Below are 27,323 nucleotides of genomic sequence, written 5' to 3'. Positions count from 1 at the left end.
TGACTACTAACTTCAAGCGTGGGTGCACGGGAGACGGTTAAGCAACTGGGCCTGCTCAGACACAACACATCCCCAAGAAACTCCTATTTCACAAGGGTAGATTTCTGAAGAAATCTCTACTTGGAACAGAATGCTTTCTTGCGTTTTTCCAATGTCGAGATAGCACGAATTCATGAAACCTGGTCCAGTCTGCTCTACAGGCAGGGTCTGATATCAACAGACAGCTGCACTGGGCCAGAAGGCCAAGTTCGTCCTCTGCCAGTATCAGATTTGGCTCTAGGGGAGCCCCTGTAAGCGGAAAGACTGATGACCGCTTCCTCGTCTCTGTTCTGTTTCTCCTATCCCCTCGCTCTCCTCCCAAGCTACTCGATCCAAGGGTCGCCTCTCGCCCGCCTGTCCGCCCATCCCCGAGTCTGAGGACTTCTGCCCACGGCATCCTTCCAAGGGGCGATCACCCAGCCGCGCGACCTCCAGCGTGGCCTTCCTCCTCCGCCACCCGGCAAAACGTGCCTCGCCCCGCCCCTCCGGACGCGCCCTGATTGGCTCCCGCAGGCGAGGGCGCCCGCTGATTGGCTCGCGGGCCACCGTGCGCTGACGCTGCGTTCGCCTACCCGGCCTGGTACCCGGGGGACGCCTGCCAGGGCCGCGCGTGGGGACCAGGACCTCGCCTGCTGACTGAGGCGGCGCGGCTTTGCGGGTCTCGGCTCACACCCAGGCTCCCCCGGCTGGGGAGACCGTCGCAGGAGGGCCGGGCCGAGGGGTAGGGGTTTTGGGAGGGTGGCGCCGGGAGGGCCTTGGGGCGCAAGCTGGGGGAGGGGTGTAGGGCTGGGAGGAGAGCTGGGGCGCCCGGCGGCTCCGGGTAGCCCGGGGACATGGCGCGGCCGGACGATGAGGAGGGCACCGCGGTGGCGAACGGACACCCGCCCGCGAACGGATACCTGCCGGTGCCCGGGGAGGCGCCGGCCGGAAAGGTGAGCGCGGAGACGCAGAACGGGCCCACGGCCGGCTGTCTGGCCTTGAGCGGGGTTTCTCGGGACAGCCCCAAGGCCACCGCCTCGGGAACCCCGGACGGGCCGAAGACTCCGCTGGCCCCGGAGGAGGAGACCCAGGCCCGGCTGCTGCCCAAGGACCCGGGCGAGGAGACCCCGGGGGGCGAGGGCACGCTGGTGCCCCGGATCGCGCTCTCGCCGAGGCGCTTTGCGGTGCTGCTGACTTTCAGCGCCTACTCCCTGGTGAACGCCTTCCAGTGGATCCAGTACAGCATCATCAGCAACGTCTTCGAGGGCTTCTACAATGTCTCCTCGGTGCACATAGACTGGCTGTCCATGGTGTACATGCTGGCCTACGTGCCCCTCATCTTCCCGGCCACCTGGCTGCTGGATACCAGAGGCCTGCGGCTCACTGCCCTGCTGGGCTCCGGCCTCAACTGCCTGGGCGCCTGGATCAAGTGCGGCAGCGTGCAGCAGCATCTCTTCTGGGTCACCATGCTGGGCCAGTGTCTGTGCTCCGTGGCCCAGGTGTTCATCCTCGGCTTGCCCTCCCACATCGCTTCAGTGTGGTTTGGGCCCAAGGAGGTGTCCACAGCTTGCGCCACCGCTGTGCTAGGGAATCAGGTAAGGACTGGGTGATAGGTGAAAATTGAATCCTGAAGGACCAGATAAAACGGTTTAGGCTGCGGGGTCTAGGAATATGGATGAACCCTTGGGAGGCATCCTATAAAGGAAGGAGAGATGAGTAGTCACAAAATAGGAAGCAGTCTTGGATGAAAGAGGAGTTTTGGTTTATTTGTGGAAACAGAACTTTCAAACCCAGTTTTAAATGACTACCTTGTCATCTCTGAGAATTACCTATAAAGTAATTAATGGTATATGCCCATAAATGCATAACGCTTGTGAGTGTAGCTGTGAATGAGACTAAGGTAGGTATTATTTTTGTCACCAGTGTATTCTTTGCCAAAGGAAGGTATTGGATTCAAAGAAGTTTGTTTTTAGTTTGAGTGGTCAATGTGAACAACTTCTGTTTAATTTTATGTATTAGCAGTCAGTGGAGTGCCTGGTACATAGCAGACGTTTATAAACGATTGCCAAATGTTCTAGTGATAAGGACCTCACAGCATTACTGTGTCCAGTTACCAACTTTTAATGGTGAGAAAATGCAAGGCAAATCGCAGATCATGGAATCCATTGTAAAAAGGTGGCTTATTTTGCCCAGTCTCCATTAAGGTGTTTCCTAGACTTTACCAACACCATAGTTTCAAATTCCATTAACATTCCAGTTCCATTATTAGGTAAAATATATGTGTGTGTGTGTGTGTGTGTGTGTTATTTGCAAAATGGTCCTTTTAATATAATTTAAATTTTGCATATGGAGTTCTGTGATAGTTTATGTAAATTATATTGAGTGTTCAGCTTGAGAAGAATCAAGTTAAAAAAGTATAACAAAAACGTCACCTCTCTCTATTCATATATCACTTCATGTAGCTCTGTAACCCACTTCAGTACTCTTGCCTGGAGAATCCCATGGACAGAGGAGCCTGGCAGGCTACAGTCTGTAGGATTGCGCGGAGTCGGGCACGACTGAAGTGACTAAGCAGCAGTAGCAGCTATGCAGCCAAAGAATGTTACTCTCTTCTGATCTGACACTTGCTTCAAGATCAGAGTAAAATCTATTTAAAATCCATGTAAAGAGAAACTCTGCATGTGGGCCTACTGCTTTTATTTATTTCCTTTAAAAGTAGAGAAGAAGGGATAGTTTGAAATATAGTTGTCTATTCAAAATAATTTGTGACATATTTTAGTTGGTTGCTTCTGCATGTTTGGATAGGAACTGTTCTTTAAAATATTTTTCATTTACAAAATCATGTTCAAGATTAATACTTCATTGAGCATGATAGAAATATCAACTCCTTACCTATGGATTATCTATTTCATGAATAGTAAATAGAAATGTTTTCTTATAGATAGATTTCCCTCTGACACTTAGCATCGCTCTGGGCCTTCCTCCTACATTCTCCCTAAGTGTTCTCATCCTTTCTTGTCTCTGGTAGCGGTGCACTTGCTCACGACCCCCAGCTATGCGTCTTAAGCCTGTTTTATAGAGTGATCATTCATAATAATATTCAACATTATTGAACATTCACAAAGCCTGGTACCATGCTAAGTACATTACACACACTGTATCATTTAATTTAATTTAATAAGTTAGGAACTATTAGTCTTCTCCTTTTATGTATACAGAAGCAGAGACTTGAAGGGATAAAATTATTTTCCAGAAGCCACGTACCTCATTAGTGGCAGCATTCACACTCAGGTCTGTCTGATTCCTGAATCCTGTTTTTTTCTATCCATCTACGGTACCAAGTCTCTAACCTGAGAGAAACCTGTTTTAAGAAAAAAATTTTTTTTTAATTTTTAATGTTTCAGCCAAATTGCACAGCTCATGGGATCATAGTTCCCCAACTGGAGATTGCCCCAGCAGTGAAAGCATGGAGACATAACACTGGGCCATCAGGGAATTCCCAAGAGAACCTTATTTATTTATTTATTTGGCTAGTCTTAGCTCTGACATTTGGGATCTAGTTCCCCGACCAGGGATGGAACCTGCACCCTCTGTGTTGGAAGCTTGGAATCAACCACTGAACCACCAGGGACTTTGTAAAACATAGATCAGATCATGTCATAACTGTGCTTTGAATTCTCCAGTGATTTTCCATAGTAATTAAAATCTAAATTCTTTACTCTGACAGTACTTTACTAATATGTTTTTGGTAGCTTAAACAACACTAAGCTTGCATTTTGCATAAGGGCCTTTGCAAAAACATTCTTTCTGCCTGGATGGTTCTTCCTCATAGGATCACATTGTTACAACCTTATTATCACTCTGCTCTCAGTTTAAATTCATTTTAGATATCATTCAGTGGCATTTCTTGTGGATCCCATTTCAAGTTGCCCAGTCAATCTATTATTAAACCATTGTTCTTTAATCCTGTGTAGTGCTTATCAGTGTCTGATATGTTTATGAAAGTGTTAGTCGCTCGGTCACGTCCAACTCTTTGTGACTCTAGGGACTGTAGCCTGCCAGGCTCCTCTGTCCATGGAATTCTCCAGGTGAGAATACTGAAGTGAGTTGCCATTTCCTTCTCCATAGTATCTTCCTGACCCAGGGATCAAACCCAGATCTCCCGCACTGCAGGCAGATTCTTTACCATCTGGGCCATAGTAATTGTTAATTATTGCTCATCTCCCATCCCCACCATTAGAAGCTCGGTTTCATTAAGTAGGCACATAGTCTGAATGTACAGCATTTACTATAGTGCCTGGCACATTGTAGTTTCCCCATAAGAATTTATTCAATAAATTAATGAGCTTCAGACTCATATAGATACTGGTCAGCCAGATATTTCCACTTGACTCTCCCACATGACCCCACCAATCAAAATTTGCCTTGTCTTCTAGCTCATTGCTTTCCATTTCTATGGCCTTAGCTTAGCCTTGGCCACCTGCAGCTCTCGCCTAGAGCTTTGCTAACGGATTTTCCTATCTGCGCTCTTGCTTTCTTCCCTCTAATTCTCCACATGCATCCAGTGTGGTCTTTCTAATGTGCAAATCTGTCCTGGGCACTCACTCCCCCCCCCCCCCCCCCCCCGCCCCACCGCCTTCATTGTCTTGCATTGCCCTTAGGAGAAGAAAGTCAAACTCTCTCAAGGACTAAGTGAGACTTCCTGTTCTGCCTTCTGCCAGTTGCTCAGCATCACCTGTCTGCAGCCCCTGTTTCTCACATCCACCCGCTTCCTTTGCTCTGAGGGAAGCTGTGCACTGCGTACAGTTTCTCAGGCTTCCCTGGTGGCTGAGACAGCAAAGAATGTGCTTGCAGTGCAGGAGACCTGGGTTCGATCAGTTTCTCACAAGGCCATGCTCTCTGTTTCCTGTGTACATGATGTCCTTGACTGGGAACATTTCTTGTTCAATTGGCAAGCTCTAACTTCTTATCTGGATCTTTGCCCCTTCAGAAATTTTTCTGGAACCCCAAGTCTATATAAGATGTTCCTCCAAAGTACTCTCTTAACTAAGGTGACCATATGTTCCAACTGGCCTAGAATCGTTCAGATGTACACCTGTTGTCCAGCGCAACTGCTCGTGGAGTCCCCTTCACTCCAACTAGTATTCTTGCTTGGATGATCAATTACACAATCCTCAGTCTTGACAGCCTCTCCTCATCACAATACTGTACTTAGGACACTCTTAGTTACCCACTAAATTGTCTCTATCCAGCTTCTTATAGGGAGAAAGTGAAATATTTGGTAAATGTTACTATCTCTGCCTCAGGCTCCTTTTTGAAACCTATCTTGGGCCCTTCCTTATCACATCCAAAGAATCAGATCTCTCCCTCTGTTGAAGCTCCTTTAATATCTCGGTTTTATTTCTCTTGTTATGATTATCATCAGTTCAGTTCAGTTCAGTCGCTCTGTCGTGTCCGACTCTTTGCGACCCCATGAATCGCAGCACACCAGGCCTCCCTGTCCATCACCAACTCCCGGAGTTCACTCAGAATCACGTCCATTGAGTCAGTGATGCCATCCAGCCATCTCATCCTCTGTCGTCCCCTTCTCCTCTTGCCCCCAATCCCTCCCAGCATCAGAGTCTTTTCCAATGAGTCAACTCTTCGCATGAGGTGGCCAAAGTACTGGAGCTTCAGCTTTAGCATCATTCCTTCCAAAGAAATCCCAGGGCTGATCTCCTTCAGAATAGACTGGTTGGATCTCCTTGCAGTCCAAAGGACTCTCAAGAGTCTTCTCCAACACCACGGTTCAAAAGCATCAATTCTTCTGCACTCAGCCTTCTTCACAGTCCAACTCTCACATCCATACATGACCACAGGAAAAACCATAGCCTTGACTAGATGGACCTTTGTTGGCAAAGTAATGTCTCTGCTTTTGAATATGCTATCTAGGTTGGTCATAACTTTTCTTCCAAGGAGTAAGCGTCTTTTAATTTCATAGCTGCAGTCACCATCTGCAGTGGTTTTGGAGCCCCAAAAATAAAGTCTTGACACTGTTTCCACTGTTTCCCCATCTATTTCCCATGAAGTGATGGGACCAGATGCCATGATCTTCATTTTCTGAATGTTGAGCTTTAAGCCAACTTTTTCACTCTCCTCTTTCACTTTCATCAAGAGGCTTTTGAGTTCCTCTTCACTTTCTGCCATAAGGGTGGTGTCATCTGCATATCTGAGGTTATTGATATTTCTCCCGGCAATCTTGATTCCAGCTTATATAGTCAGCCCAACTTTATTTTACTGAGGTGAAATTCACATAAAATTAATCACTTTAAGTGTACATGTCTGTGGCATTTAGTCCATTCACAATGTTGTACAACCATCGCCTCTAGTTCCCAAACATTTTCATCTGCCCTCAAAGAAGACCAGTTCCACTAAGCAGTCACTCCTCATTTCCCCCCTCTCTCTAGCCCCTGGTAACCACTGATCTGCTTTTTCCCTATGGATTTCCCTAGTCTGGTATTTCATATAAATAAAAGCATGCAGTATGTGACCTTTTGTGTCTGGCTTCTTTTAGCATGTTTCCAAAGTTCATCCATGCCACAGCATCTGTTGGTATTTCATTCTCTAAATAATATTTCATTGAATGATATACCACATTTTGTTTATTCGTTCATTGATGGACAGTTTGATTGTTTCCACTTTTTGGCTATTGCAAATAGGACTGCTTTGGATATTCATGTGCAATATTCAACACCTGTTTTCAGTTTGGGGGGTATATACCTAAGAGAGGAATTACTAGGTTATATAGTAATTCTATGTTTAACTTTTTAAGGAACAGCCAAATTGTTTTCCTTGGTAACTACGCTGTTTACAGTCTTACTAACATTGTACAAGAGTTCCAGTTTCTTCACATCATAACGTTTGTTATTTTCTGTTTTTTTTTTTTTTAATTATAGCCATTCTAGTGGGTATAGTTTTGATTTGTGTTTCCCGAATAACTAATAATATTGAGCATTTTTTCATGTGCTTGTTGGGCACTTGTATATCTTCTTTGGAGAAAAGTCTGTTCAGGTCCTTTGCCCATTTTTGAATTGGGATGTGTGTCTTTTTTGTTGTTGGGTTGTAAGAGTTCTCTATATGTTCTGCATAGTAGAGCCTTATCAAATATATGCTTTACAAATATTTTTCCTATTCTGTAGGTTGTCTTTTCTCAGCATTTTGTGTGTGCGTGCACGTGTATTTTTATTCTCTTTTCTGATTTAGGTAGCCAAAAGGTAAGGAGTGTATCCTACACAACTTTATAGCAGCATCATTTGAGTGATTGGAGCTTAGTAAATGTTTATTGACTAGGAAAGACATTTGTCAGCGATTTTCCTTCAATAGTAGAATGGTAAAAACACATTAGAACATGGTTCTTTAGAGCTTACGAAAGCACCTTATACATAGTAGGTTTTTTTTCTTTATGTTGTATTAATTACTTTTTTCTCTTATAATAGGAAGAATTAACAGAACTGTTTATTTTACAGCTTGGAACTGCAGTTGGCTTTTTGCTGCCACCAGTTTTAGTGCCCAGCACACAGAATAACACACAACTGCTGGCTCGTAATATCAGCACCATGTTTTATGGAACATCAGCTGTCGCCACACTTTTATTTATTTTAACAGTAATTGGTAAGTGAGTTACTTTCCCTAAAGCTTAATTAGATAAGTGCATGACAAACATAGGAAAATAAAAATAACCGACCCTGAAAACTTGTACTGATGATACTCAAGTGCTGTTTGCCTATTGCATTCTCGCTGTTCACTTTCTTGATTAGATCATGAATGCTGCAACCCTAGGGATATGCTGTGGTCCATTACATCTGTCTTAATATTGTTCAGGGTTGGAAGACTAATTTCATCTCATTTATCTCCCTACTAATTTTTCTTTCCTGATAGCTGTTGGTTTCACGCATATTACCTGCCTTCTCTTTGCATATCCATCTACACTTTCTGCATCTTAGACACTAACCTCTCCAGGAACAAGTTCTTGTCATGCTTTGCAATGGTGCGAATAGGCCATCACCTTCCTTTGAATGATAAATCCTTCCAGGGATCCCCAATTTAACAATTAACTGGATCTGACAATGTTGGCCAGAGAATGATCCTGGGCAGCAGCCAGCTGTTCAGCAGAATTTCAAACTGTGGCAACTGTCTGCTTGTTAGGCCACTCCAGCAGAGCTCTGTTGCCACCACTCGTCCCCGAGTCCTCCCGTCCGGGCCTGTCTCTTGAAGCAGTCAGTCAGGATCAGCTGCAAGCAGCCATCATCAGTTTGGAAGACGGTTTGGGAAGGTCTGCTTTTTAAAGTTTGTTTTTCATGGGAAACAGTTTTGATTTCAGGGAAAAGAGTAGGTGAGGCTTACTTAAAGTAATACAGCTGCTAGCATGGCTTTTGGGCACTCAGTATATCTTAAATGGATTTGAAGAAGAAAGGAACCGTAAAGTTGAAAGGCTGTCTTTTAATCATTAAAATTTATAGTTAAATTTCATTACAGCTGGAGTTTTAAATTTTATATATTAATTTTTACCATGGTTATAATAGTAATGAAAAATACAAGTTTTATGATCACCAGATTAAAAAATCCTCAGTTTTCAGAGAAAATTTGTGTTTCAATAGAGATCGCCTTTAGAGATGAACTGCTGGACCCAGGGAGAGGAAACTCAGCCCACGCATTTAATTTCCCTTAAAATAATGAACGAAATATTCTCTTGGTAGCATTTAAAGTATTCTGACATGTCTAGGCTACTATGGTTGGTTTTTATGTTCCAGTTAGGAAGTGGCATATTTGCTCTGTGCTGACGACTGAAAAAGGACAAATTATGCCCTGTAGTCTTTTGGCAGTCTAACAAAATTTTAAAAGAAATCTATATTTTTTAAAAAACAAATACCTCTATCTACTTTTCTGGTATCCATATTTGGTTTGCTAGATGAAATATGAAATATAGTTTATATACATTTTGCATAAATGGATCTTCCATTAGCAATAGGAATTATTAAAATATAAAATCCTTTTTGCTTGCTATGTATCTTTGTGTAAATTCTGGTTTTCCTTTTTTATTGTCTTCAATTGCTTATCTCTTTGGAAGAAGTGAGAGTAATAGATTGTATATAAGATATCTCTAGATATAAATCATATATTACACATATGTATTTAAACGTATATATATGAGATGCTACAAACGCAAGATTTTTATTTGTCAAAGGAATGGGACAAAAAATAATAATAGGTGTGACAATTGGCATATCACCCTGTGTTACTTAAGAAATTAAAAGAGAGCTATTCATGTATATAATTACTTATTTATATACTTATGGCTTATGAATAGACAGTGGAAGTGGAAATGGGAAGGAAGAATGGAAAAAAAAATGGAATGGAAATGTAATAGGAAAAAAAAGCTTGTTGTCAAGTTTTGTTTGGTGACCTGTAATCTTATGATACTAAACATAGTATATAAAAGCAAGATAATATACAGTTGTGTTATGCAAGTGTAGTTTAAAATTGTGACATTTAAATTTAAAATGTAACTGTTTTCCTTATTAGTAAATAATTCCTGTTGAGGAAAATCTGGATTACTTTAAAAACCTCAGTTCAGTTCAGTTCAGTCGCTCAGTCGTGTCCGACTCTTTGCGAACCCATGAATCACAGCACGCCAGGCCTCCCTGTCCATCAGCAACTCCCGGAGTTCACTCAGACTCAACGTCCATCGAGTCCGTGATGCCATCCAGCCATCTCATCCTCTGTCGTCCCCTTCTCCTCCTGCCCCCAGTCCCTCCCAGCATCAGAGTCTTTTCCAATGAGTCAACTCTTCGCATGAGGTGGCCAAAGTACTGGAGTTTCAGCTTCAGTATCAGTCCTTCCAAAGAACACCCAGGACTGAGCTCCTTTAGAATGGATTGGTTGGATCTCCTTGCAGTCCAAGGGACTCTCAAGAGTCTTCTCCAACACCACAGTTTAAAAACCTACTTTCTTAAAATTCCTCAGTTATTGAGGCAATCCTATTTCCTTCTAAATTCTACCCATAAATACTTTGGAAACCAACCAAATCTTATAAAATAATTTAGTTTTGCTGATGCTTTTCAGTAATGTGATATATACCAAATTGGTATTGAGCATTCTTCCAAAAATACTAACTTGAGGATTCATGCCATGTAATCCTATTACCCTTTGCAAGTGTAATCCATCTAGCATTTCTAAGAATTGATCCCAACCTTCCACTGAATTTCATACTAATATCCCATTTTTATTGGGAGAACACTTATAGTCTCTAAATTTGATTTATATGCCCTAAGTATGTTTAAAAACATACTACACGGTATATTTCATTTAATCTTCACAGCCCTATAAGGGCAGCACTATATTATCATTTCTATTTTATAGATGAGGAAACTGGGGCACAGAATTTAAGTGAATTTAGCTTACCCATGGTCACAGTTAGTAAATGCTAAAGACAAAATTTTGAGCCTAGGCAGTCTAATTCCATTAATAAAATGTTACTTAGGCAAACATATCATTTTAATTTTTACTTAGTCCAATTTTCAATTCAGATTCCTTTTGTGTAAGTGATAATGCTGTTCTATTTGAAAGTTGTTCTTATGCAGATCGGTAAACTGTATCACCTAAGTATGTCAGTTAAAATCCTTATCATCCTGACTCACTGAAATGAATAGATGACAGAAATCAAAAGTTAATGGCAGTCAAAATATTTACTATTAAAGTTTTAAAAAATATAAAACATATATGCCTAATTTTACTTTTTATTCTTATATTCAAGATATTTATATATTGGTTGCTATTATAAACTTCTAATAGATATATATTTTATATAGTCTATCAGAATTTCAAGTCCTGAGAAAAGTCTCTGATTTTATTTTATTTTTAAAATTTATTTATTTACTTATGGCCACACTGCACGGCATGTGGTATCTTAGTTCCCTGACCATTGCCTCCTGCAGTGGACGTGCCAAGTCCTAACCACTGGACTGCCAGGGAGTTCCCTGAAAATTCTAATTTTTAAAAATAAATATTCCTCAAAAGGACAGTGCTCAATAATTACAAAATTATTTTATATATTTTATATCATGTAATCCTCATACCAGCTTGTTGTTATTATCTCCATTTTATGGATGAGAAATCTATCTTAGCTGAGAAGCAGGAATTGATTTCTTCAGAGTCATATTGTAAGTTGAGGCAGAGCCAGGATTAAAACCTGTGTTTGTCTTATAATAAGTTAATATGTGTAATGTCTGCTTGAATCACACAGGAACAAATAATGAAATCAAAAGATAATATTATAATCTGATTTCAAAAAATAGAGGTGGTCCTAAATACAGTAGATTTGTTACTCACTCATCATAGGAGAAGAAGTGTGAATGTGTTGCCCAAAAACCCTGTGGCTACTTTCCATGCCTATTGCCAAGGGTGGAGAATAACAGTTTTATTAGTTAATTATTTTATTTGTACAACTTTTTGGTGGGGAGAAAGTAGAAGTCTGTTTTTCAAAGGAGAAAGAAAAAAGAGCAATGCAGCGTAAAAAGGGTGACAGATCAGTGGTTTTCTGATTCTTCTTTTTCTTCATAGACTGAAGCCTGACTTTACTATATTGCCTTGCTAGTAGATAAAGGCTTGATTTTGTCTAGGAGAGCAGCTAACTTCCTGAAACTAAGAGATAGCCCTTGTGTTGAGAAAACAAGTCTGATGGAATTATAGACTACCAGAACTTGTTTTCATTTTGCATTTGAGTTCAGATCTGAGCCATTTAGACTTATTCTACCACAGTAAATAAAAAAATCTTAGAGACTTAAGACTCACTGAACACCCATGACTACATCATAAGCATAGCTTTTACATTCTGAAATGTTAAACTGTGTGAGTTCTGTTTTACCACTATTAATAAAAAGAGATATCTCCTGTCTTAACTAGGATGCAGAGTCTTTCAGGAAAGGACAACAGACGTCCTCAACAGTGCAAGGAGCACATAGGGTGAAAGGAAGAGGAGGGATTGCAACCACTTAAACACTTTATGTCTACCAGTCCTCCAATGTAAAGATATTAAAAAGTAAATATTTATGACTTATGTCAACTCTTGAATCAGTTGTAAGACCTATAATAATAGAAGTCTTTTAGCTTGATGTTTTCTTTGTATCATAATTAATCCATGGTTTGATGAGCAAAGAACTGTAATTTTTAAATTTTTTAGCAGCAGATAGAGACTTAAAATATTGTATACAAGTTTAAAAACAGTTTCTTTCTCTTGCAGTAATTTTCAAACCTGGCTGGGTGTTGAGTTTTGTGTTTAGTACAGATTCTAAGGTTCTGTTTTAGACATCCTGATTCATTGAGCCTTAGGTAGACTCTCAGAATCTGTATTTTTAAAAATTTCCACGTGATTACAATCGACAGCCAGGTCCATCAGATCTAGCCCACTGTCAGACTGCAAAGCAGGCCTTCTTTGTTGGAAGAAAGAAATAGCCACTATTTAAAGAGAAAGAGGAAGTTCTAATATTTTAGAAAATATTCCTTTATTCTCAATCCATCAGTGGCATCTAAGATGAAAAAGTTCTAGAGCTCTTCTGTATAACATTATGCCTGTAGTTAACAATACTTATTATACACTTAAAAGTTTGCTAAGAGGGCAGATTTCAAGTTCAATATTCTTGTATCAGTAAAAAAAATACCAGAGGCAAATAACATTGGTGGAAATTGAGACATGATTATGTGAAAACTATATAACTATGTTGATGCCTGCCAACATCATTGAGTGCCAACATCAGACCATTTTAGATTCAGTGAAATACAGCATTTCGCATCTATTTTAATTTAAAATTTTGAGTCAATACCCAAACTAGATTTTAATTTCTGCTGCACCAGTCTTAGCAGATCAGCTCTTCTAGTCTTAATTCCCAGCTAGCGAAACCCTACAGAAATCTCTCCTTTGCCATCTGTTGCAGGAAGTTGGTAGATCCTCCATTGCTCAGCAAAAGGGCAGTCTCTAAATATCTGGCTGAGAAGGTTGTGTGATATAACTCCGTAGAAATGAGCAGTACTAGAACTTAAGATCTCAGAAACCATGTATCATACTTTTATGTCTCTCAGCTCTACCCCTGGATTTTCCATATGCAGCCAAGGTGGGTCAGCAAGCAGGACCTAGCTCTGCTCTGAATCCTCTTGGACCCTTTCAGTTTGAGAAATGATAAACTTTGTATCAGGTTTCAGGAGAAAAGAGGTACTAACTCAAGCCTGTCCTCTAAAAGTTCAATAAGGTATTGGCTTACTCATATCTAACCTTCTCTCTAATTACAAATTGAACCAAATTTAGAAATAGAATACTTAACATAGTAAAAATTAATCTTGCTTAACTAAAACTGGAATAATCCCTGGGCAAAGTTTAACGTAGTATTATTGATGGTTTTGTAGTTCAGTTATGTGAATTGGCCAAATCTCTGAGTTTTAGTCAGTCTCAGAGGGTTGAGATGATAATACCAAACTATTCTTCACTTAGAAATTAGTGAAAATGAAAAGCCTTACCACAAAAGACTTTTACTACCTCTTTAAACTTAAACTAAATTTAGTCTGCTTAATAAGGAAGACACATATATTGAATTTCCTTTTCATGTATGTTGCCAGCATTCAAAGAAAAACCTCAATATCCACCAAGCCAAGCTCAAGCAGTTCTCCAAGACAGTCCACCTGGAGAGTACTCCTATGTGAAATCAATAAGGAACCTATTTAAAAACATTCCTTTTGTCCTTTTATTGATCAGTTATGGTAAGTGGTTTTCTTTTATTTTTGTTGATGTCTGTGTAAACCTTTGAGCATTGCAGATTCTTTTCCTTTAGTGGTTTGAGTTTTAATTAATGAGATAATGAAATAGGTTTATTAACTCTATAATAATAGCATAGTCATAAACTTAAATTTTGAACTGAAAGCAAAAACTTCAGAATGAGCTTTTTAACATTTTTTTAAAACAACAAAAACAAGCTATAGCTATTAAAGACAGAAGCACTTTCTTCTTTCATGATTTCTTTCAGGCTATTTTTAGGTCCTTAATGAATTACAGTTCTGACTGCCGTAAGGAAAATGTCATCAATAATTCCTATCTTTGACCTTATGCAAGCTGTCATCTAACTGGAGTATTCTATCAGAATCTCATCCTTCTGGATCTTCCAGCATAGCAGACAGATATTCCTCCTAACACTGTAGCTTTGACTATAGGCACCAACACATTTGTTCCAACTGTTTATTCTTTATTTCTTATATTAACACTGTTCATTAGCCAGTACCTCCTATTTCTCTCTTACTTGCCTTCAGATGTCACCGTGATTGTCTTTATATTTTCGGGTGTGGGGGGTGCACTAGAGGACAGTTCACCCAGAAGCTGAGGAGGAAGCATTTGACAGAGTACAGTACCCATAGGTTAAAGACTCTTAGCCATCTGTGAGAAAAATAAACTTTCTGAACCTGACAGAGTTTATCTACAAAAACCCTGTAGCAAACATCTTTCCAAAGACAGAAGCTCAGAAGCATTACCCTTGAGAATCAATAAGAAGTATCCCTTAGAACAAGGATGCTTATTGTTACCACTTCTGCTCAGCATCCAACTGAAAGTCCTGGCAGGTCCAGTAATGCAGGAAAAATTAAAAGTACATGAATTGGAAAGAAAAAAGATGCTTTATTCACAGATAACATGGCTGTGTATATCAGAGGTCAGCAGACTGTCTTATGAGCCAAATCTGGCCATTGCCTATTTTTATAAATAACATTTTATTTACTTACATTTTTCTACTGTGGCTGCTTTTGAACTACGAGAGCAGCACCAAGTAGCCACATCAGAGACGGTACGGCCTGCAAAGCTAAAAGCACTTACTGTCTGTCCTGTTATGGAAAATGTTTGCTAACCCATGGTCTAGAAACGAATGCAAGAGAACATACATTCTCTGTTAGAGTTAACAATATTAAATACCTGACAATGTGAAAATATCAACTGCATGCCTATAAAAAGATGGCTTTTTATAACAGTGGCCAGAAGTATAAGATGCCTGGGAATAAATCTACTCGAAAGAACTTCATGGAAATCAACTACGCTAGTGCTCACACTCAGTCACTCAGTCGTGTCCGACTCTGCGACCCCATGGACTCTAGTCCGCCAGGCTCCTCCGTCCGTAGGCAAGAATCCTGGAGTGGGTTGCCATGCTCTCCTCCAGAGGATCTTCCCAACCCAGGGATTGAACCTGAGTTTCCTGCGTCTCCTGCATTGGCAGGTGGGTTCTTTACCAGTGAGCCACCTGGGAAGCCCCCAAATCAGCTATACTTAAAAGAAGAACTTTATAAATTATAAAACACTGAAAGATGTAAGTGAAGGACTAAATTAAGTGGAGGGATATACCATGTTTATGGAGGACTCAACATTGTGATAATGCCAGTTAACTGTACAGGACCACTGTGTTAACAAATGCCGGTTGTAGATTTGGGTTGATGGAAAGGTCAGACACATACAGAGGCTCTGGAAACTGAACAGAGTTTACTTGTTGAAGGAGTTAGCAAGAATGAGTTGGGAAACACTGTAGAGAGTTCAGATATTCCCGAGAACAGTTGGAGAAGCTTGTTGACTTGATGTTCATCGCCAAAGGAGTCATAATGTCCAAATGAGTAAGGGTCATATCCCACCTTTTAGAAGTGTACTTGGCTGCTCCACCCATGCCTAGTATTATGTAGAAAAGATGGGGGCAGACTTGCATAGGGGATAGTTTGGCTAGGCACCACACTCCTAGGACAGGCTTTCAGCGGCGGAAACTCAAGAAACCAAAAAGACTGAGAAACTTTTTTTTGGTGTTAGTGCTCTTTGGAGAAACTTAACATCACTTATATCCCAACTGTAGCTACTTGCTGTCTGAAACTCAGACAAGTGTCTCACTCTAGATTCAGGTAGCAATACTCGTTGCTATTGTAATTCTTTATCCAGACTCTGGCTGTCCTCGCTGAGTCTGGAGGAGGAGTGAGACCACCACAGGGTACAGTGTGGTAGAGTACACTCAAGCCTCCGCACAGGGCTCTTTTGCTTTCCTTGGCCTCCTCAGCCTAACCTGACTGGGTCTCTGTGTATTCCTGAACTCAATGGGAAGTGAGTAACAAAGGCTCGCTACCCAGGGGTTTCTGATAAGATCTCTGGACATAGCCTCATCTAGCAATCTCCAACTTAAAACAGGGTTTGTAATGGAACTTGGCTAATTGTAAGATTCCGGTGAAAGAAGTAAGGGCCAAGAGCAACAAAGATAGTTTTGATAAAGATTAAGGTGAGGAACTAATTCTCAGATATCAAGGTTTCTAGAGCTGTGGTAATGAGATGCCATGTATTAGTAAGGGATAGACTGTTAGTTAGACAGTCAGTCACAAAGAGTTGGACATGACTGAGTGACTGAATTGAACTGAGACAGATCACTGGAACCCAATAGAGAACCCAGGGGCCTACCCCTGTGTATCAGTTGGCATAGGCTAGGTTAGCAATGAAACCCCACCAAAAAAAATCTTAATGGCCTACCACATGAAATGGCACAGCCTGCCGATGCCGCATGTCCACTGTGAACAGACAGCAAATGACTCAGAGATCCAGGCTGATCTCAGAACATGCTTCCATGATTACTAAGAAAAGGAGAACCAGCACTTATGTTCGCTTTTATAGTCGTATGTCCATGCCACTAAGTGTCCATGCCTTCGAGAGGAAAAACTAGAATGTTTGCAAACAACAGAAGATCCCCTGGAGAAGGAAACGGCAATCCACTCCAGTATTCTTGCCTGGGAAATCCCATGGACAGAGGAGCCTCGCAGGCTATAGTCTGTGGGCTGTAGGCTATAGTCATGGGGTCACAAAAGAGTCAGACACAACTTAGCAACTGAAGAACAACAACATGATGACTAGACTAGAACATTATGCGTATATGAAAACTTGATATTTGTAGAAGAGAAACTACGTAGTAAATTGTCCCGGGACAATCGATTATCCATAGAGGAGACATAATGTGAAGTTAGAACATGAATTGTGGATTAAAGACCAAAGGGTAAAAATCGGAACTTTAATTTTTGGTTTTTATATTTTTGGCTGTGAGGGCTGGCAGGTGGGATCTTAGTTCCCTAAACCAGTTTCCAAACCCACTCGTGCAATCAAAGTGCAGAGTCTGAAACCCAGGGAAGTCGCCAGAACTTCCATGTTTTAGAGGCAAATATAGGAAACCATCTTTATTATTCTTAAAAGAATTTTCTGATGCAAAAAAAAAACAGCCCTAAATTAAAAGACTGATAAATATGATTAAACTAACGATATTTTGTAGAAAGACATGACATAAACCATGAGAAAATGTCTGCAATGCATGTAGCCAACAAAGGCTTTGCACCTACAATATAAAATTGACTCCTGCTAATTACTAAGAAAAGAGCAGACTGTCCAGGAAAATCAGAGGCATTTACATGTTTGTGTGTGTCTGTTGCTCATATATGATGCTCAGCCTTACTAGGAATCAAGGAAATGCAAATCAAAACCAGAGTGAGATACAATATCACACACATTTGAATTGGCAAAAAAAAATTTTTTTTAAATCTGATGAAGACAGATTTATCGAGAACGTAGAGTAAAGGAACTCTGTTGGTAGTATAAACTGGTACAACCGTTTTGAAGAGCAATTGGGCTATATCCAGCAAGTAGAAGTTTTACTAGATTTTTGCTTAGAGAAACCCTTATATACATAAGAACAAAAGCAATATTTATTGCAATATTGTTTTAAATAGTGAAAAACTGGAAAAAGCCTTAAAGTACCTATTGACTTAGGACAAGAGATAGTTAAAGTGAAGTATATTGGCATGGTGGACTATTAGAAACCAGAGAAAACTGATGAGGGAGAACTAAAATATCCATGGATAAACCTCAAAACCATGATACTGAGTGATATGAGCAGATTGCAGATGGACAATGCCATATTATTCATATAAAATTTAGATACAGGCAGAATAATTCTGTTGTTTATTGGTACACATATGTTGTAATATCTGCAGTGATAAATATGAAGGTCAAGGTAGGGATTACCTCTGAGGAAGAATAGGATTAAGGAAGATCTGAAAAAATGAATCTGAAGCAAAGATAGCAAAATGTTAACGTTTGTAAGAGAGTGATGAGTAAGGGTATTTGTTACAGTCTCTGTACTATTTTGTGTGCTTGAACTATTTAATAATAGAAAAATAATAAGCTTAAATTTCAGCTAGGTTAAGAGACTTAGACTTAAAGTGATACAACATATATGAAGAAACTCCATTATTCAAACCTAGTCATATGCTTCCTGATAACCATCTGTTTTTAACTTTCCCTTCTAAAGTATTCTTTAATTGACATTGTCTTCCTAATTTCCTTGTGCGTCTTTGACGCAGGGGCCAGATGGCTGCAACAGGGGTTCTGTCTATGCTTTAGCATTCGTTAACTTGCCTAGGTGCTCAGGAAGCAATCAGTTGCTTGATTGCTGTTACACAGTGTTATGCATGGGACTGTGATTTCTGGCCCATATGTCTGAATCTAAATAATAGGAAATGATGTAATGACAGGATTCTACAATCGTCATCTCTCCGAAGTTTAGGTGTTAACATTGATCAGTCTACATCTTGAAAGGGAACAGCGAGAGGTCTCAATTTTTTCTGTCAACTAAGAAGACATTGTATTTTCACAATTGTCACAGAGTGCCCCATATCACTTTATAAACTAGTACATGGCACATTGATAGTTTTCTCTTTATTATTATAGGTATCATGACTGGAGCATTTTATTCAGTCTCAACATTATTAAATCAAATGATACTGACACATTATGAGGTAAGCTTCTGCCAGTACTGTGTTCCATGACTGGTTGAGAACTTTTCTTCAGCAATATAATTCCTGTGAACATGATCATAAGACTAAAGATGTATGACATTGTTGCTATAAAAGATTTTATACTTGTTTCAGTTATGTTTAATTCAATTTATAAAACAAGTTAGAATACAGAAGTCATTATTGTTTTGACAATACCTCTGTCTTTTTCTTTATTCTTTTTTAAAGGGATAGTGTGACTGGTTATATGAGACAAGACCAAAAAAATGTAAAAGAAACCAACACAAATAAAAAGAAGTAAATATCCAGCCCTGATCTCTCTTTCCTTTTGAAAAGAGAAAGCAGTTATATGTAAAAGCTATCAGATTAATTTTCTTTTCAGACACCTATAAATTACTTAAGAATTCTAACAAAAATCATTGTTCTTCTAACCATGGAGGATCAAGAAAAATTTCCTTTTTGATTTCTCCCATATGTCAGGTTTTGTTTTGTTTTGTTTTGCTTTAATGTAGAATGTCCATTCACCCTAATACACGTACTGAATTCTTCATGTTATATTGTATGCTTAATTGTATCTGCTTATTTCCATTGACATGAGAAGGCATGGGAATGTGAAGGATCTTTTTGAATTTGAGGTGTCTGATCAACTTCTTTTGAAAAAAATTTTAAGGGAGAAGAAGTGAATGCTGGAAGAATTGGGCTAACACTAGTATTAGCTGGAATGGTGGGATCTATTCTTTGTGGCTTATGGCTGGATTATACCAAAACATACAAGTAAGTGAAGCAGGCAAATGTATGGTCTACAACCTAAGGTATTTTGGTTTTAAAGGAACCTTTACTTTTCATTCTAAGAAACTTAAAAAGTGTTATTTTTACTGAAAAACTTGCATTCTAGACACTCTTAGGTTCCCTTCCCTTCTGAATGCTTCAGTGCTCTCTCTTATCTTATTGGTCATGTTTATTCCAACTTGAGAATGTGGATACCTTATGAACTCTCCTCTCCTCTAATAGTACTCAATGTGTACCACTCCAGAATAGATCAGTTCTGTTCTAAAAGGAGCCCTTCCTGAGAAACATTTGACTTTTGATAGCGACTTTTACATTGCTATTTTCTCATGTTGTGAACTTAGAAACAAATAAAAAGTTTTTTCCTATCAAAAAATTATTGGTGAGCATAAGGCATTTTAATAAAAAGTTTTTGGCTAAAATGCCCTAAAACTGTAATAACGCTTGACTATAGTACTGTAATAGATAATATGAAGATTCTATATTAATTGTGTATCTATATGGAACCAGAAAAATGCTAATACAAAAGAAAAAGTGAGTAATACCAACTGGGAGACTGAGAAAGGGGCTTTCCGAGGCAGCATCTTTTGCACTGGGCCTTAAAAGAACAGCTACATCTAAAAAAAAAGTAGAAGAATAGCTGCATTTCTTAGTAGACAGAAATTTCTCATGCGTTTGGGAAAAATGAATGAATGGAACTGTGACTGAATGAAGTAATGGAACTGTGTCCTCTACACCTTTCAAGGCCTAAGATATATTTGATATATCTGATATGTTTGATATTTGATATCATTATCTAAGCCCTTTCAAAGTACCTCTGATCTTAAAATGCTCCAAATAATTCTCACATGATTTAAAACAGCACTTATTGGGGCTTCATTGTAATGTAATGGTAGCTTAGAATGAAACCCATTAAATTTGTAGATGAAGAGAGTATGTGTAAAGGATTTATATTTATCAGTAGTCTTTGGTCTGTCTTATAATTAGGAAGTGGGTCGGCATACAGATGTTCTTTGTTGCCCTGGCTTTCTTCTCAGGGTAACTGCCGTTCATTCCCCAAACTCTTCTCATTTGCATCACTCTTAGCCAAGAACCGTGGGAAGCAATACTTGATCCCTGTCCTTAGGACCTTTGCAGTCTAATTGGGAAAAATTAAGGTGTTCATGCATGTAAAGTTCAATAATCATATAACAGACTAAAATAGATGTCAAGTGTCAATCATGTACATAGAAAATGATCAGGGAGTTTGAAAAAAAAAGGAGAATCTTGTAAGCTGCAGTGGTTAGGAAAAGTATTATGGAAGAGGCAGAATTTGATCTGAATCTTGAAATACAGATAGGGAACCGTCTGTATCCCATTTGGTGCCATAAAAATGATTTTTATCCTTATGGGTATTCCTTTGTCTGAGCATTGGACTTTTGTTGTCAGCTGCAAACTGAAACTTTTGAAGCTTCAATTTAGTCTTTCAAGTCCATGCCTGGTGGAACCATTTTCCATAGATAAGAAAGGGTAAGTCTTGAAATCTGAAAAATTTATTACCGTATGGACAGAGCAGAATTAGCCGCGTGACTTTTATGTGCCTAAGAAAATCTGACAGAACACTAACAATTCTGTTGTTTTTGTTTTAGACATACTACTCTGACTGTTTACATTCTGTCTTTTGTTGGAATGGTTATCTTTACTTTCACACTGAACCTTGGACACATTATCGTCGTGTTCGTCACTGGAGGGTTGCTTGGGTAAGCATCGCACGTGTTAAAAGGAATGATAGTGTGCTGTTAGAATTCTGAAGTATTACTGCTGTGGCTTTCATTTTTTAGATTTCATCCAAAAGTCCTTTAATATTTTAAACTTTAAAAAAGATCCCTCTTGTGCACACAAATGTATAATTCAAAATTATTTTTTGCGATGCTGTAGGTGAAAAATGGATGAGCCTTACTTAACCTGAAGTCTCTCTACTTGGCTGGAAAGACAGCTGACTTAGAAAACTAGGAGTATATTTTTCTCTGGAAAGAAGTTAGAAATTGTTTTGCTTCTTAGTTCATGGTTTTGCTTCGCAGTTCCCCTGTCCTTGGGTTAATTGATGAATCATAATAGTGCCTTCCTTTCACACACCAACCTCAAAGCTTTCGCTTATTTGATAATTATAGCAAGTCTGAGAAGTAAAGCAGTTGCATCGACAGGTGATATCGTCCTTCCAGTGATTTCTTCTGTGATTTTGAATTTATTTCCTGTAGTTTCTTCATGACTGGTTACCTCCCACTGGGCTTCGAATTTGCTGTTGAAATCACTTACCCTGAGTCTGAAGGGACGTCATCTGGTCTTCTTAATGCTGCCGCACAGGTGAACCTCTGATTTCTCTTAAATCTGAGACCGTTAGTTTACCAAATATTCTAATGAATAATGAATTTGGCTATAGCTTTTGTTTTTAAAAATTCCACCTTTCAATGCATGTTTCTAGAAGCCAAATCATAAGAATAAAATAGTTAAGTTCTGAGGGAAATACTGTAATTGTTTTTAAAAGCAATCTTAATAAAATATTTCTCTTATTTTATTTTAGATATTTGGAATCTTATTCACATTGGCTCAAGGAAAGCTTACATTAGCATATGGTCCTAGAACAGGGAACATTTTCCTCTGTGTCTGGATGTTTGTAGGCGTCATTTTAACAGGTAAAGTAGGGTGTATGCCTGCCGGAAGTACTAGTGCCACACTGTCTTTGTATATTTAATTTCCATTTCTGTTGCTTCTCAAGGCTTGGCAGAACTCAAGAAAAAAATAAAAGGCAGGCTATTGTTTGCCTTCAGGAATATGAATCTGTGGATTCATTTTTGAGGTTTCAAATTCAATACAGTTACCATGCTTGGAAAACAAAACCGTTGTAACAAGTGTTAGTAAAGACTTGGAATGGACAGAACTGGCCTCAGGTTCAGATTCTGCTGCTCGTTAGCTGTGTGACTTTAGACAAGTTACTCAACCTCTCTCATTCTCCTTTTCTCATTTATATTAACAGGATATTAAAAGCCTGCTTTTAGGGCTTTCTATGAGGACTAACTGAGATGGTTGATGAGAAGCTCCTGGCAGAGCCTGGCACCTACGGCCTGTCGGATCACGCAGGCTGCTATTGCAGCCCAGTCTCCCTGGGCTCAGCCCCACCTCCCCACACGTGCTCCCCCTGGGGTCCACCCCTGGTTGGGGAACTAATGTTTGACAAGCCAAGGGGCGTGGCCCAAAGAAACAGAAGCGAGATTAATACCCAGTAGTGCTTCCAGGCCTGTGTTGGCCTCTACTGTTATTTTACGTTGTTAGTTTCTTTCTGCATTCTTTGTCTACATGAGAGACAGAAGCCATGGAGACTCAGAGAGGGTTTTTTTTTTTTTTCTTTTGATCTGCTATAACTTTTGGGGGCTTCCCTGGTGGCTCAGAGGTTAAAGCCTCTGCCTGCAATGCGGGAGACCTGGGTTCGATCCCTGGGTTGGGAAGATCCCCTGGAGAAGGAAATGGCAACCCACTCTAGGATTCTTGCCTGGAGAATCCCATAGACAGAGGAGCCTGGTGGGCTACAGTCCACGGGCTCGAAAAGAGTCGGACACGACTGAGCGACTTCACTCACTCACTCTGCTATAACTTAATTCAAGGATAGAATCTAACAGAAAGATGTGAATCAAGGCTTCTTTCTATATTTGTTGAACACCTGGTCATCCTTTTTGAAACCCCCAGAATGAGCTCTTAGCAGTGATAAGCACTTACTTTGGGAATATACAGCCACTTAAGGTCACTGTCATTTATCCATTACACTCAGAGGGACTGAGTGCGCTGTTTCCTCAAAGGAAAAATCCTGCCAAGGAAGCGTTTCCCCCCATTCTCTTCAGTTAGTGAAATGAAACACATAAAACTGAATGTTTTGTGACTGAACGTATGTAATGTAGTACATAAACTGCCTTAACTACTGATCTGTCATAAGTAATTCCATATTGCTTCTCAGTTTCCAGGAGAGTAACACATAGGCATCAGATAGAGTGTTACTGTTGCACCAAAAAAGGGAACAGTTTGGTGTACTCTATTCTCTTTATCTTATGGTAAGATTCATAAATGTTAATTCAAACAGGTCAAGTACAGAAAGTTAAGAAGTGTAAAAAAAAGATCTTTAAAATCAGTTTTACATTGACAGTTTTATCATTTAAAAACGCTAATTAATGTTTCTCATGTGTTGAGTGTTTTACTAGAGGGAGTATGATGGATTTGTATCCAGTAGTCATTTGTACAGACAGAGGAAGGAGGGCTGAGAGATTGCTGAGGTGTGCTGAAGGTGATACCTTTTCTTTTTTACATTTTTTTCCTGAGATTTGTTGGCAGGTCTTATTTTAACAGAGGAATTACCATTTAAATGCAGTGCATTCTGCTTTTCTAGGGTTGATTGTTCTCTGTGAAGCAGTGTGCATACATATCCACTCCTTAGCCCATTTATGCACATTGAAATAAAATGTTTCTAAACACGTCATAGTGTTTCTCAATCCTTCGGTTAATATTAATAGTAGAGAGTTTACCCCTGTAAATATTAATGGTAGAGAGTTTACCCCTGTAAAAAAATAAAATGAGTAGCATCTTTGATACAGTGGACTTGTAGAACAGTGTCAGGCAGACCAATGATGTCAATCACTGGTGCAGTTTAGAGAGTGATTTATTTATTTATTTTTGGCTACACCAGATCTTCATTGCTGTGCACAGGCTTTCTCTAGTTGTAGCAAACTGGGGGCAACTCTGTGTTGTGGTGTGCGAGCTTCTCGTTGTGGTGGCTTCTCGTTGCAGAGCATGGGCTCTAGGGTACGCGGGCTTCAGTGGTTGCGGCGCGTAGCTTAGTAGTTGCGGTGCCTAGCTCGGCAGTGGTGGCGCGTAGCTCAGCAGTGGCGGTGCCTAGCTCAGCAGTTGCATCTCATGGGCTCTGGAGCACAGGCTTGGTAGTCGTGTTGCATGGGCTTAGTTGCTCTGCAGCATGTAACATCCTCCCAAATCAGGGATGGAATCCATGTCTCCTGCATTGACAGGCGGATTCTTACCCACTGGACCACCAGGGAAGCCCAAGAGGAGGTTTTAATATCAAGCTGCTTGAAATTGGGAGCTCGTTACATCACCAGTTTCTTTAAAATCATTTAAATTCAGTCAGAAAGGCCATTTTACATATATCCAAGTATGTTTGTGTAAATAATCTGAATTTCTAAAATGTTGCTATCAGTAACAGAATTCTAAGGGGTAGTGTGAATTTCTAAAGAAGCAGTAGTCTAACTTTTAAGACTGATTTTACTTTTACCTTTCATTTCGACTTTGCTTTATGACCAATTAGATTATTTAACTACCCACCAATTTGTCCCTTTTCTAATTTTACACTCTTTGTGTAGTCTATGGCTTTAACTGCCACATTAACACTAGTAACTTTCAAAACTGTACCTCCAGACCCTGATCTCTTTTACATTTCAGACCAATATGTCTAATCATATATTTATCCTTGGACCTGAATGTCCCATGGGATTTTATACTCGACCTTACCATCCGGTAAGAACAGAACTTACCATCTTCCCACCACACCTGTCCTTTTTGTATTTTCAGTTTCAATAAGTAGGACCAGAGAAAGTGAAAGTGTTAGTCACTGTCATGTCTGATTCTTTGTGACCCCATGGACTGTAGCCTATACCAGGCTTCTCTGTTCATGGGATTCTCCAGGCAGGAATACTGGAGTGGGTTGCCATTCCCTTCTCCAGGGGATCTTTCCCACCCAAGAATCGAACCTGGGTCTCCAGCCTTCGCAGACAGATTCTTCACAGTCTGAGCTACCAGGAAAGCCACTGTTCATTCAGTTGCCCAAGCAAGTCGCCCGCTTCCCCCTTCCCAACCCCCATGTTTTGTACCCTTTCAAACCGCGGAGGCTTACCGGTTCAATTCTAAACGATCTCTGGATTCTGGCCCTGTGTCACCATCTCTCACATGTTCAGGCCTTACCAGCTCCAGCAGGATGGAAGCCTCTTGACCGGCTTTGCTGCCTCTAGCCTTGTTGCCGATCACACCCCCCAACACACACACACACACAGCTGCCAGACTGAGCTCCTCCCCAGTCACTCACGGTGTCCCCCGTCTCCCTCTTGGACCTGATGCTCCACCCATCACAGACCACCACGGGCGCCAAGAGTAGACTCCACTCTTCCCGTCCTGATCTCTTGGCGTGTACTGGCTTCCGCATGCCTGGAATGCCTTCCGCTCTCCTCTTATCTGCTTTGACAAGTTCCCACTTATTTTTTCAAGCTTCAGTTCAAATGTGTCTCCTCTGATAAGCCTCTCCTTATTTTCTTCGGCTGCCACAGACATTTTCTCCATGCTTCCACTGTATCCTGTCCCTGCCTGCGTTACTGGGGTTGTTACACAATGTTAAAATTGTTTGCCTGTCAGTGTTTCCCATAGATTGTTGTTGTTTAGTCACTCAGTTGTATCTGACTTGTTTCAACCCCATGGACTGTAGCCCACCAGGGTCTGCTGTCATGGGATTTCCCAGGCAAGAATACCCGAATGGGTGCCATCCCCTTCTCCAGGGGATCTTTCCGACCCAGTGATCAAACCCATGTCTCCTGATTGCAGGCAGATTCTTTACCATCTGAGCCACCAGAGAAGCCCTTCCCTAGACTAGAGGGTCCTTTAGGGAAAGAACTGCACTTTTCATCTTTGTGTCTTCGTTCTTAGCATCCTGTATTTATTCACTAATAAATGACTTGCTAATTAAAGTAATGACTTAGGTAGTGTTCTTTTTTCAGGCTACAAGAATGTTATGGGATATTATGGTACTATAGTGTGCTACATTTGACAATATCAAAAAAAAATTTACACTGCTTAGAAAAAAGTATATTTATACATACTCTGTGGTAACTTCATTGATCCTTCTCTGTTTGCAGCATTAATCAAGTCCGATCTGAAAAGACACAATATAAATAAAGGAATTACAAATGGTGATATTAAAGCTGTAAGTAATGAATATTTTTATGATTATACTATTGAGAAATGTGCATAGAGTAAGTGTAAATCCATCTATGTAATCAGCTTGTTTTTTAATTCCTGAGTCAACTGTGGATCTGTCATGATGACATACGCCAGATACGTATTGTAAATTTTTTATCTTCTTATTCTTTCTACAGATACCAGTTGATAGCCCCACAGATCAAGAGTCAAAAACTATCCTGATGTCCAAACAGTCAGAGTCAGCAATTTGATGTGAAAGGAAAAGTAACATCATGTGATAATTAAGTAGTAAAGCCTGGTTTATAGGTTATGGAGAATGGACACTTACTTGAAAATTATTATGTGACTCCTAAATGCAGTTACTGTCTTTATTTAATTGTTAATTTAAAGTACTTTTTCTGACATTTTAACATAGAAAGTAGAAGCTTAGGAGGCTTTCTAAAATGATAATATGGAGGTCCATGCCCTTCAAATTGCATAGGAGTACATGCAATTTGTTTATTTAAATATGCTATCCAGTGGAACCAAGTGAACAGTATATTCCTAATTATCTCCCTTTCCATCCCTGATAGCTCAGTTGGTAAAGAATCTGCCTGCAATGTAGGAGACCCCGGTTTGATTCCTGATCAGGAAGATCCGCTGGAGAAGGGACAGGCTAC

At 40.0% G+C, this 27,323-nt stretch overlaps 1 protein-coding gene across 1 annotated transcript; it reads left to right on the top strand.

The window, feature by feature from the left end:
• Positions 520 to 27,315, top strand: FLVCR1 (feline leukemia virus subgroup C cellular receptor 1). The gene is made up of 10 exons (XM_005690999.3): positions 520 to 1,613; positions 7,524 to 7,668; positions 13,663 to 13,803; positions 18,815 to 18,882; positions 19,550 to 19,653; positions 21,294 to 21,404; positions 21,903 to 22,008; positions 22,226 to 22,337; positions 26,601 to 26,668; positions 26,841 to 27,315. Exons 1-10 carry the CDS (start codon positions 873 to 875, stop codon positions 26,913 to 26,915), a joined length of 1,671 nt encoding a protein of 556 aa, XP_005691056.2. The 5' UTR covers positions 520 to 872; the 3' UTR covers positions 26,916 to 27,315.

This window comes from Capra hircus, chromosome 16 (assembly GCF_001704415.2).
Source record: "Capra hircus breed San Clemente chromosome 16, ASM170441v1, whole genome shotgun sequence".
Classification (NCBI taxonomy): Eukaryota; Metazoa; Chordata; class Mammalia; order Artiodactyla; family Bovidae; genus Capra; species Capra hircus.
This window is presented reverse-complemented; position numbering and strand designations above follow the sequence as displayed.

What these genes read in the sequence shown, in the direction of transcription:
- FLVCR1 (XM_005690999.3), top strand. Translation starts at nt 873, where the DNA reads ATGGCGCGGCCGGACGATGAGGAGGGCACCGCGGTGGCGAACGGACAC. An exon ending in CCTTTTATTGATCAGTTATG is followed by an intron (nt 13,804 to 18,814) that starts GTAAGTGGTTTT and finishes TTATTATTATAG; the next exon opens with GTATCATGACTGGAGCATTT. An exon ending in GTCACTGGAGGGTTGCTTGG is followed by an intron (nt 21,405 to 21,902) that starts GTAAGCATCGCA and finishes TATTTCCTGTAG; the next exon opens with TTTCTTCATGACTGGTTACC.